General features: G+C 37.4%; 1 protein-coding gene across 2 annotated transcripts in view; it reads right to left on the reverse strand.

The window, feature by feature from the left end:
• Positions 1 to 12,892, reverse strand: part of Wwc2 (WW and C2 domain containing 2) — a 225,408-nt gene that overhangs the window by 64,371 nt on the left and 148,145 nt on the right. For both annotated transcript variants that reach the window (XM_026400593.2, XM_026400594.2), the window contains exons 8-11: positions 11,830 to 11,903; positions 8,124 to 8,366; positions 2,032 to 2,121; positions 386 to 999 (exon numbers count right to left, since the gene is read on the reverse strand). In XM_026400593.2, coding sequence (XP_026256378.1) covers positions 386 to 999; positions 2,032 to 2,121; positions 8,124 to 8,366; positions 11,830 to 11,903 — 1,021 coding nt within the window. The remainder of the gene's footprint in view (positions 1 to 385; positions 1,000 to 2,031; positions 2,122 to 8,123; positions 8,367 to 11,829; positions 11,904 to 12,892) is intronic.

Raw genomic sequence — 12,892 nt, forward strand, 5'->3', positions numbered from 1 at the left:
TGCTAATTGACTTGATTTTAATCTGTTTTAGGCCAAAATTTAGAAGAAAGCCCTCTTCTTTGCTTTAGTATTTTAGAACTGGCATCTGTTTAGAAGCATAAAGTATGTTTACAAAATAAGGTCTAGCCAGGTACCACACATAGAGTGTCTCTGGACCACAAAACAAGTACCTAATGATTAAATCTATTAAATAAAGAAGACAATTTGACAAAGAAAAGGTCTGGGTATATAAATAAAGGTTCCTTCTTAAATAAAGCTGAAATAAATATTTAGGAGGAAAAAAGGGGAGACTATACCATTTGTCTATGTGGAAAAAGTAACCTTCCCACCCAATGTCCTTAAAATCCTTTAGAGGGAATGCATAAAAACAAAGGTTTCCATTTACCTGTAGTTCCTTCATATAATGGCTCCCCAGCACAGTCATTAAGGTCTTTGTCCTCTAAAAGAGACTGGGATGCTCCTACTGAATCTGAATCCAGCAGTATGGGATTTTCACCAAGGCTAATGTCTTCAAAATGGCTACTCAATTCACAGTCTTCAAAGTCAGCAGTGAACTGATGAAGAGAGGAGTCATGAGAAGACATGGGAAATGTGCCTTCCAAGACCAAAGGAGAGCCAGGAGGCGACAAGGAAGAAAGGGAGGACCTTGAAGATAGGGATGTCACAGACTTGGGGGCCTCAGTCAGGGTGGGAGTGTGGCCAGCTGCTGCCACCCCACAGAGTCCACTTGGGCCAGGCTGACTGGGGGACTTGGCCACCTCGTTTTCATGGATGGTAGTGATAGGTCCAGAAGGAATGTAACCACTCTTCTCTTGGAGAAGGAAGTCCAGTTTATACTGATAATCCACATCTATCTGATCACCCTGACTGCTGAAGTAGAGCTCACTGGAACTGAGGGAGTTGAGAGACCCTCTGCTGGAGGTGTTCAGCGAGCCCCGACTGGATGCCAAGGAACCCAGGCTGCTCCCAGATGACATGGACAACGTGCTGGCAGAGAGGCTAAAAGAAGAAAAGCACACTGTAAAATCTGTCACTATGTGGAAAAACCAATCATAACCCCTACTGGTGACTTCAGATCCCAAACTGGAAGGAAACAGGTGGTGCCAAAGAACGGAATATATGACCAGGGCCAAGGGATATGCCATCATAGCATTTCCCTGATTATTCACTAATAATTTCTAACTTGCTCTCCAAATACTCTTTAAGCAACAATTGTATCTTAGAAAAAATTATCCTCATTTTATAAAAGTTAAAAAATATGCCAAATAGTTTCTTGGAATTCTCCTTGCATAGCTATACAGAAGCAATCCTATAATTAAAATATAAGGGGGGTACAGGGATGACCAGGACAAAGTATTAATATGGCTATGTTGTTAGGTTTTTTAAACCTTATTTTTAGAGAAAAAAAGGCAAGCTTATAAAACTTGAGTGCTTACACATAAGGTCTCTGGGCAGGGCTTGGTGGCACACTCCTGTAATCCCAATGGCTTTTGGAGACTGAGGCAGGAGGATCACAAGTTTGAAGCAAGCCCTAGCAACACAGTGAGGTCCTACACAATGTAGTAAGACCATTTCACAAAATAAAAAATAAAAAGGGCTAGTGATGATGCTTAGTGGTTTAAAAAAAAAGCAAGCCCCTGGGTTCATTTGCCTTTCCCATTTTCTGTGGGTGAATATAAAAGTGAGTATTTTTCTAACCAATATAAGAAAATCTATGGCAATTTTAAGGTAAATCTCTCCTACCCTCATTTTTTAAAAGATGAGATAATAGGAGAAATGTTCCATTTTCCTAAGTTTTCATTGAGGGCTAAAATCTTCTTACAACATATTTCAAATGTATGCCAAATATGACCTTGTGATTCATGAAAAAAAAATCTATAACTTTAAATTTGGTCACTCACACATTAATTTTACTCATGTACCTACTTACATTTAAATAGCTGAAAATAAAGTATAAACTAACCAAAGATGAACCAGAATATGTCTGAAAGATAGAGAAAAAATTTCCCCTTGAGGATCTAATGGGCTTACCTTTTAAGTTGTGAATGCAAGTAAGTAGTTAATTTAGTAGTTTCTTCAAGTTTCTGTAGCAGTTCTTTTCTTCTCTCTTCCAATTTCAATCTAGGAAAAAATTATAAAAATTAATTGATCTTCAAATGATTATGATGAAATGTGAAAAAAAAACAAAGTTTCTTATTACACAAATATTACCTATCAAGAGGGGGAAATCTGAATGAACTTGACAGAGAAAAAACAGGATGCTGTACACAGCCACACTAGATGATGTGGGAGATTTTTTTTCTTTTCTTTTCTTTGTACTGGGGATTGAACCTAGGGTGCTTACTGAGCCACATCCCCAGGCCTTTTTAATTTTTATTTTGAGATACTATCTTGCTAAATTGCTTACAGCCTTGCTAAGTTGCTGAAGATAGGGGAGATTTATGCCCAATTGCCAATGCTACTGAGAAAAAAATGTAAAATTTTCTTAAGTGGGTAAATAATATAGTCCTATGAGTTGGGGAAGAACAGTGAGGAGGAAAATAATTATATATACACATATACATAGATATGCTACAAAATCCTTACACAAGTCTATAATTTGACTTCACATTACTAACATATTTGTCAGTAAAATAATAAAGAATTATAAAAAGCCATCCTAAATACTGATTTTAGCAAGGATTATTCCAAAATTATATTCGATGATGAAAATTCTAGTCTTAATTTGATGAGAATTGTTTAACAATTAAGAAAGAAATTAGTCTCTTTTGCTGTGTGGACTAATTTGGGCTGCTTAAAAGCAAGAAGACCTCAAAGTGACTTCCTTTCCTAGTGACATCATATCTCATCATCTGTACCATATTATCACAAAATATTATTCACATCCAACTGCAAAAGTATTTTTTAATTAGAATATTATAGAATTGTATCTTAAAAAATAACTCACTTTTTAAAGACATATTAAGTACCCTGGGTCTTATGCAACTGAGAACTGCACAAGTAAAGTCTGTGTTATCTGAGGGTTTTTAGATATCGTCTTAGAAATAAGCCAGTTCAGTGCAGACAAGTGAGCTACAAAATGAGAATCAGAAAAAACACACTGTGGTTCCCAGCCTGGATTTGCTGCTTACTAGGGTTGGATCCTTTGGCTAGTCATTGAATCAAGGGTCTCACCTTTCTCATCTGTAAAATGGTGATTATAATCCTCCTGTGTCTACCTGATAAGGCAGTTAAAGGGATCAAATGGAGTAATGTATGTCAAAGTGTTCTACAGATGATAAAAACAAATCAGACTTGTTCAAAGCCTCAGCATGCCCTGCAAGGTGGTGATATAAAAATTAGCTATTTTTGTTTGGAGAAAAAGAAAATTTCCCTCACTTCCAGCCTCTTTGAAATATTATGTAAGTCTTGAATAGTAAGAAAATATATCCATATTTTATTTATAGGTATGTATCCCTTTGATGTGTCAATAACACAACTTCATTACATGTTAAAATAAAAAAGTAATTCTTGCCATTTATTTAATACTTCAAGGCGTGATAAATTCTTAATTCACAGCTTTCATAAGTTCATTTTAAAAAATAAGATAGTCTTTATTTTTTTTAATCTCACAAATATAAATAATAGCTCAACAAGGAAAAAAAATTAACACCAAGAAGATTAACTGAATTAGAAGGTACACAAAGATCTGGAGAAAGCCCAAACATTTCTAAACTCCATGTCTTCAGAAGTAAGAGAAACTCTGAAGTTTTAAAACTATTACTTTTATTAAAATGAGGCTTTTCCTATTTTAAGGACACATCAGCATCACATTAGAATTTAATCCTGAAATGTCTGATTCATCCTAAAGTTTTAAATACAAAGCTTTTTCTTTCCTATTCACCAGAGATGGCCCATCCTCTGCCCTCTTCTAGGTCAAGTCTAGGAACTGCTCTCCTAGGTCTTTTTAGTTTGACTCTGAATTACTGGCACACACCTTCTGTGTTCATATTTGAATGTTCCCCAATATAATACTAACTTCCTAAAAGGCAGACATAGCTCTTTCTCTCTTTCCTACCTAGGCTCTTTACTGGCATTAGCATAATGAAGGCACTGACAAGAGTCAGAGAAACCTTCTAGTGGGGCAGCTGTCTCTGCCTCTGATATAAACACCAAGACTCTCCTGATGGCAGCCAGAAGTCTTCCTCAGATTTCAGGTGTCTTTCATAGGAGATGACTTCCTTAACTTCCTCTGAATAGCTGGCAACTGCCTTCTAAAGAGAATATCCATGTCCTCAAATTTTTCTCCAAATCTGCCTTTTCCTACATGAGAAAGGGTCTTTTTACCCTGGCCCCTAAGAGATTTTCCCCTTGGCCCTCCTGTTCCACTCTCTCCTTTCCACTGACCTTTGCAAAGTATAGGGTCTTCACACCCTCCTTCTATCTTAGTGCCTGAGACAGAGACTCCACCAGGTCTCTCCTAAACTCAGAACTTTCCACTTAGGGAACATTTCATTTCCACAGGAAAAAAAGCAGTTCCTTTTCCATTGAAAATAAGTGGCACCCATGCCCTTTACTTGCTTTAAAATTTTTTCAGAAGCATTGATAAAAACATTCAAATAATTAGAAAATGATTGAGACATCTTGGCAATTATAAGGCGAAGCCCCCAAAATTTGTGAGAAAATAAGGAACAATGTTAGGACTTTTCTTATTAACTATAGAAAATCAGAGTTTAAATAACGTCAATAACTGCATTGTGAAAATAGGAAGTCACGTACAGAAAGACCTCAAGCAACTTCTCAAAAGAGCAGCTCTCACTTTTCCTAATGCACATTACCACCACTAGGTGGCGAGCTCAGTCACTGTTGAAAGATTGAGTAGGTGACACTGCTGTAGAGTAGGGGCAGGAACCAGCATAGGAAACCCTAAGATCACACACAATGTCTGAAAATTCATGTGAGTTTAGCTCCTTCATAGTCTACAACCCATTAATGACTCAGAATCTTTCCTGAGGTCACTGATGAAATAATGAAGGACCCACAACATAAATAGAAAATAGGAAAATTTGGATCATTGCAGCAAGTAGCTTTCATTGGTAGTTGTGAAGGTACCAAGAAGAAATTCAGTGATTTAGTACTGGAGGAGCACAATTTGTTCTATGATAAAACTAAATTTTACAGAGTAAAATAGAATTTTATTTCCCATTAGTATCTGAAGAAATACACTGCTTGCAAAGGTATTCTTTTACCTTATTAGGTCCCAGTTTTCGGTTCAACAGCGGCAAAAAGCAGAGAAGAAATAAATACATGTGGTAGGAAGAAACAAATAAAAAAAAGGTAAAGTATAAGAAAAAGTGGCAGAGTATGAGGGAATAAAGTAAAACAATGAACAACAAGAAGAAGACCCAAGACCCCTACTATACTGTGTCTATTTGAGAAATAAAGGACTCAGAGCTCACTGCAACATCCTGTTTTTTGGTACATGTGCAACACTGAGCCTTCAACAACCAACAGTGGCTGTGAGAAAATTTTAAGTTGATAAAATAAGCAAGTAAAAGTCCCTCAACCTTTTACTGAAACATAATTATGGTATTTGCCTTTGGCCACAGACACTAGAAAGGAAATTAGTATTCATTTATTTGGAATACTGAACCACTTGACTTACAAATGACTCAAAAAATCAACATATTACCAATGCAAAATGTATCCATTTTCTTTCCCGCTAACAAGCAAACATGGGAGACAAGTCTATGTAGGTATCATAGATTGGTAGGACTATCTATACTGCTTAGCCCCACTAGACAAAAGCCCAAGGCTGGATAAGACTAAATAGATTATTATTTTATAGAAGTGTTTTATACATTCTCCATTTGATGCATTCTAGCCCATTGCTGCTACTGGAATTTGGATAGTGTGTGCAAACACAAGTATGAAAGTAAAAGTTTTGGTACCAAGGGAAAAAACATATCTTCAATGTTACTTCACTAACCATTTTTGTCTCTCCCTAATAAAAAAGACAAGCCAGACACCATACCTGTAAATACTGATTAAAACAAATAAGCACATGTGTTTCTCTCCCTTTTAGTACAAACCTGTAGAACCTTCCCAGATTCATCTACTACAAACAGCCAGGATGGACACTGCACATTAGCCCTGTAAGATTCAGCTCTCAATGTCCCTAAGTTCCATATTCAGATTCAACCAATAGCTGACCAAAAGTATTTAGAGGGGGAAAAAAAACCCTGCATTTGTACTAAACAGGTACTGATTATTTTTGTCTATTTTATTCCTAAAACAATATGGTATAACAACTATTTACATAGTGTTTGTGTTGTATTACGTACTATAAGTAACCTAGAAACGATTCAAAGTATATGGGCAGATGTGCATAGGTGAATGAGGGACTTGAGTAAGCACACATTTTGGCATGGGGGAAGGACTCCTGAAACTAATCCTCCATGGATATGGAGGAATGATTGTAGATAACATTTATTAAGTATTACGTAATACACCAAATATCACTGGTGCTTTCACAAGGACCACACAAAGGCTACTAATTTCATTGTATTTACTGAAGACTATTAAACTTTTATATTGGAAATTTAAGGTATACAAATACATAGACAAGGGTAATTCAGTAAAAACAATTTAATTCAGCCTTGCCTTCTCATCATTACTCTTTGTTTCTGTTGGTCTTTGTCAGATGGATCCTAATTTAGCCAGCCTTCCTCATACCTACCTTAGACTGATCTCACTGTCAGTCAGCCCCATAAAATACAAGTCAGAGCAAGCAAGGAAGAAAAGAAGGGAAATGGGAGCAATGAGGAGAATTATTTAAGTGAGTAAAAGAATACAGTCTGCATTAGTTTTTCCTCTTGATACTTGTCCATGAACCCTAAAGCTAAAATGCTATAGCCACATATTACCTTGATCAACATTTTAATCCACAAAAGTCAAATCTCCTGAACAGTTAAACTTGGACTGGCAGAGGAAGAAGGAGGGAAGAGAAGGAGGGAAGAGGAGGAGGAAGAGGAGGAGAAGACAGAGGAGGGGGAAGAGGAGGAGGAAGAAGAGCTGCTGCTGCCACCAGGTGCAGTGGTGCATATCTGTAATCCCAGAAACTCAGGAGGCTGAGGCAGGAGGATCACAAGTTCCGGGCCAGCCTGGGCAACTTAGCGAGAGAGACTTTGTCTCAAAATACAAAATAAAAAGGGCTGGATATGTAGCTGAGTGGTAGAGTACCATGGGTTCAATTCCCAGTATGGATGTGGAGAGAAAGGAAAAAAAAATTGGATTATGGCTGTGTATTTTAAACTTATATGCAGGTAACTTGAGATAATACCAATGTGAATGTCATTCCTGTTATTGTGAGGCACTGTTCCTTACTTGGTGGCCTAAAGGATGCATATACAGTGGTTTTGAAAGGTTACACAGTCTTTTCTAAAACAGGGGTCCCACCACAGCAGCCAGCAAGGCCAGACATAGGGCTCTGACACAGATGTGTTCATACCAAACAGATATACATAGGTTCTCTCACTTACTATTATTAATAGAACTGAGTTTTTAGATTAAATAATCAACTCACACTTTCCCATAGAAAGATTAGAAAACTTCTTAGAATATTTTCCTTTATATTTCAGCTGTTTCAGAGGAGGGTTTCAACTTACAAGCAAAATCCAAGCAACATTTTGTAAACTATTAGGATACCAAAGGGAGTAAATTGTCTCTTCTTTTCCTTGTGAAATTAAAGGCAATAAAATTTTGCATTCTTATAAGTAATAAAACCTAGAATAGGTTTTATTACTTATAAAACAATCTAGATCATCTTTCTTATCAGAGTGCAATAGTTTACAGCTACCATTATCAGACTCAGTCAGTGATGGACTATATTCATGATTTTATGTCAACATTCCTTAGTTATTCAACATCAGTCAAAGGCATTTTCAGTCCCAACAGATGTAGAGTAATGGATGCTGAGGGGCATCAGGTGGGTGTGCTTTATCGCTCTACAGAAAGTAAGTTCTATTGTACCATTCTCTGTCCAATAAGAACAGATAAAACTGAGATTTCCAAACCCAGGGAAAATGTCATCAGTTAAGATTCAGCCACGTTGTAGTTGCCCTCTTCTCAGTAGGAAAACACACCTCTCAGCCAGAGCCCGGCTCGGTGCACCCCGCACGGACAGCAGTTCTTCCTCAAGTCTCTGCCTTTCAGCTTCCAGATGTTCCAATTCATCTTGTGTGCGTTTTTGCGGAGTGACGAACTGCAGTTCCTTCAAAAGTTCTTCTTTTTCATTAATCAGCATCAACTTCTCCTTCTCAATATCTAGCGTCCCAGGCCAAGCCTCACTGTCCAACTTTGACAGTTCAATTTTTAAGTTGGCCATACTAAAATAAAGAGAAGAAACATGCACATGTTTAGGACTCCTGAGAAAGGCAAACACAACCAGCTAAGTCTGGGGTGGAACTGCCATCCAGACCTTCCCAACTGGAGCTTACCAGAAAGCAGGCAGCAGCTCTGTACTCCAGGCTTAGGCCTGACTTCACACTCAGCTGTCCTCTGCTTCATCCCCCATCTTTATAATGTGAGTGAGCACATCTCCCTATCTGACAACAGCATGAAAGACAAGTACACAGACACTTCAAAAGGAAAGTACTCTGGGGGCCAAGGGCAGGCTGCCCTGATGTTTGTGTGTGTGTGTGTGTGTGTGTGTGTGTGTGTGTGTGTGTGGTGTGACAGGAGAGGAACCTGGAGGCTTCCCTTTAAAAACAAAACAAAACTGAGGTTGGCACTGCAATGATGCCCCAAATGCCATTTTTGTAGATTTTTGTTCCTCTGGGTAGCAATACTGTCTACAGCATCTTTTCCAGTAAAATGGTAATCCCCAGAACAGGTTGGCGAAGACTAGGGTTATTATTAGCAGGTCAGGGAAAGGGTGGAGAAAAGAGAACAGTAGTTTGGCTGACTCATTTTAGAACAAAGTCAGTTCCATCAAGTCTCCCCCCAAGGTTAAGGGAGCAGGCCCACATTGTCCTTAAGCTTCCTGCTGTGATGTCTCCTCTCCGTAGGGCTCTGACTGGTGTATGTACCATTTATTGAGCAAGCACTGCACCAGCACCTTATATCCACTACTGCATTGGATTTAAGTTCCTCTGTACATTTATTTGCCTGTTCAGGAGTACACAGTGGACCTTCACCAGCACAGGAAGCTGGTGTGGTACCACTGGAGTGTCAAAAGGTGCTGAAGTGAGGGAAACAGGAATGCGGGGAGAGAACAAAAAGCACCAAAAACAAACTGAGTAATTTCAAAGCTCACTGTGCCCAGAGCTCCCCAATTAATGATGAAGTTAACAATTCATTTTCAATATGAATGTCTTGACAACCTGAATTGAATATTTGCTCTGCAGCACTGTGAAAACAAGCAGGACTTTTTACAAGATTAGAATAGGAACATGGCTCTTCTGCCCCCAAAGTCTAAGATCCAGGTAAACTATGAATACAACTGAGGTTTGCACAAGGAATCTGTGACTGTTTAAAAAAAAAAAAAAAAAGGTTGGATGATTGCTTCAGACATTCACACCAGAGTATGGAAAACAGAAAAGGGAGATTTTCTCCTTTTTCAATGCAAAAAACTGTAAAAGGAATGAAAAAAAATAACAACAACAACAAAAAAATCAAGAACAAAGATGAAAATAAATCCACATCTTTGTGCCATAAGTTTCTTGTTTTAGTTAGAAATAAAATTGCATTCTGAGACTGCCACTTCAGATGTAGTGTATTTCTGATTTCACCCACCGACTGCACTTATGATAGATGTACCACCAGCTATTCTTCAGCTTTAATCACAAAACCATAAACAACTGTCTCAACGTACTGGAAAATTAACCATCAAAATGCTAAATAAGCATGATGTTATTAGCTTCATTAAGCACATAAAACAAAGGCTGCAGGAGAAAAACAGGTTTCAGAGAAAAAATAACCCATCTCTTTACTTATTCAGAATTGAGGAGGAAAATGCATTTTCAACATATGCATAAACACTTGAGAGATACATTCTCATCAACACCACTAGTAACTTTAAAACAAGACCCCAAATAGTACAGCAATGCAACCAAATGGTAAAGAACCAATGTCTTAAGGTTTGATGTGACTGAATTAACCAATTGAGCTGGGAGCAACAATGTGAGGGAGTAAAGAAAGGTTCCTATTTATAACATGATCAGACATTAGGGAGATCTCCCATTTTCTTTTACAGAGTATGTACCAAATCTGGGGAATGGAATATGAAGAAGACTTGCAGGAGCACCTGAGAAGAGAAGTGCTGTGTAAGCTCCAGATGGAATTAACTATTGGCAGTCACAGTAAAAAAAATAGCCCAAGCTGATCCAAAGGAAGCAGAGTCAAGCCTGTAAGAACCCATGGGGATAAGGACTTGTTCTCCAAGATTAGTTTTGAGTTATAGCCATTCTCCTTCAGAAAACCAGACACACTTTCTGGGCTTTGTTCACATCAGAACCAAAGAGTTCTGCTGGCTAAAGGGCTGACCTGCACACAGCAAGAGGACCATGGCAGCATCCACCATAGGCCCCAACTGCAAATCAGCTTTCCGAATGCTTACTGATGCCAAGGCCCTAGTCTAGACCCTGAGAAGGAGGTAATAAAGTATAACATTTTTTCTTACCTTCAAGACATTTAAACTTTACTGAGGAAAATTTAAAGGCATTAACGTTAGCTAAGTAAACTGCTATTCAGAAGGACTTGGTGATTTGCTCAAGCTCCCATGGTTAATAATTGGAGAATGAAGCTTAGGTTTCTTTTCAGGAAACTGACAAACCAAATGATATCAGAAACACAGGTTACAGAAAGTAAACTAAATATTGCACTTATTTTACCTATTTAAATCCAGATAACCTGTAAGAACTATGGTCAATTACTTTAAAATTTTCATCATCATCAGTAATTGTGGGCATACTTCAATATCAGATGGGTTTTCCTCATGGTAGGAAACCATGATACCCTAGCAGGTTCTCAGTGGAGTTTTTCATGCTCATGGAAGGAACATGATGAATTACTTTGTCTCCTGCATGGTAACAATGCAGCTTTTCCCAATGTCTTCTAAATAATAAGCCAAAAGGATTTTTAAGCTCTTAAAAGGAAAATATGAAATCAACTCAGTATGATCTCCCTCCAAACAAATAAGGTATGCTATATTTTTTAAACATTTGACTCTCTACTAGATAAGGACAGTGAGGTCTCCTCTGCATCTCATCCCAGAAGAGTCACAAAAGTAAGAAAAAGAAAGCACAGGAGTTATTAAGAGTTTATAAGGTAGAGGAGAGAAATAAGAGTATCTCCTCCTTCTCTCTGACATAAATCAGCTGGAACAAACACCTCAGCACCTTCAACGACATTAGCAGTAAGGTTTCCCTTCAAAGCAGAGGACCATGCTCAAAGGTGTCCACCTCAGATCTCCTCAGCATCTGTCAAATATTGTGCCTAAGCCACTGTATCATGTTTCCAACCCAGGAGCCAAACTTCTCACTTTCAATCCAAAGTCTTAAAGAAGTTTAAAGCTTCTTTTTCCGGAAGAGAAGGGGACAATTTTACTCCCACACTTTTCATTAATTCTCCTTATTCTTCACCTATGAGGGAAGGGTGGATAGGGAGGAGAGAGAGGAGAGGGAAAGCAACCCTTAAGATGCAAATAACTAAGGATATAACCCTGGCAAGAGTGTGTGGGGAGTACCCAGCAGATGTCACCATAGGAGTAAAGATTAAAGATTAATTCTGGAAAATAAAATGATGTTTGGGCCCATCAACCATAAAAAAAAATTTGCTCCCCATCCTTACCTTCTTTTGGCTTCTTCATACTGTAGGCTTAGCCTGACCTTTTCAGCTAAATTCGATCTACTTCTCACTCCAATCTAGTAAAACAAAAAGAAAAAAGTCAATTAACTCTGCTAATGAATGAAGAAAACTGCTTTTGTTCTTAGGAAGTACCAATAATTGAAAAGCTCCAGAAAATGGTACCAAAATGGGAAAGCACCAGTTTAAAAAGGTACTTACTTTATATTCTCAGTAGGGGCAAACATTTCTTTCAATTCAAGCCTGTTTGTTTTTCAAAGACTTTCACATTCACTTTCTCCACACATTAAATTCAAGACAAAAATGTCAGGTAAATGTGTCTGGTATCTTAAGAGTTTATGAAAGTATATGAGTCAATAAAATTTATGAACTGGAACTGATTTCTTTTCCTTTATGAGCCAAAATTTCCATCATTTAGCTTTCAACTATAAAAAATACAAACTAAATAACCTCAAAAATTAATTTTTAAACGGGTTAAGTCCTACTGTTGATATCTACTTATTTAACTTTCATAGCATAAACTTTAAAGAAGTATAAGAGAATACAAAAACAACTGGCGATTTATAGAAAAGTAAATACCTATTAATCGCATTCTAAAAGTAAAAATGCAAAGTAGTTAATAATATAATAATATTCAAGTCACATTAAACATTTCCAAAGTCAGCTATAAATCATATATTAAATACTTTAAGGTAATCAACTTCCAATTTATAAAACGAAGTTTTCAAGGTATATAGTTCTATTTTTCATTGACCTTAATGTTCATTTGAAATGACCTAAATTTTCAAGTCTCCAAATTTACTAGGAAAAAGTTCAATTTTCATGTATCTCTAGGCTTTCAACAGTGTCACTAAAGAAATATAGTCTGAAAAAGTTTGAAGAAAGCTACTCATATGAGCAAATCTTAATATGCTTGACACCTTGAGAGAAAAGACAGCAATTTTTAAAACCAATCTTAGATGAATGAAATACTGAATGTACTCAGTTGGAATGTAAACCACATGTCTAGCTCCTGCTCCAATTCACCATCTATACTTGTTATTAAGGT

This window comes from Urocitellus parryii, chromosome 14 (assembly GCF_045843805.1).
Source record: "Urocitellus parryii isolate mUroPar1 chromosome 14, mUroPar1.hap1, whole genome shotgun sequence".
Lineage (NCBI taxonomy): Eukaryota > Metazoa > Chordata > Mammalia > Rodentia > Sciuridae > Urocitellus > Urocitellus parryii.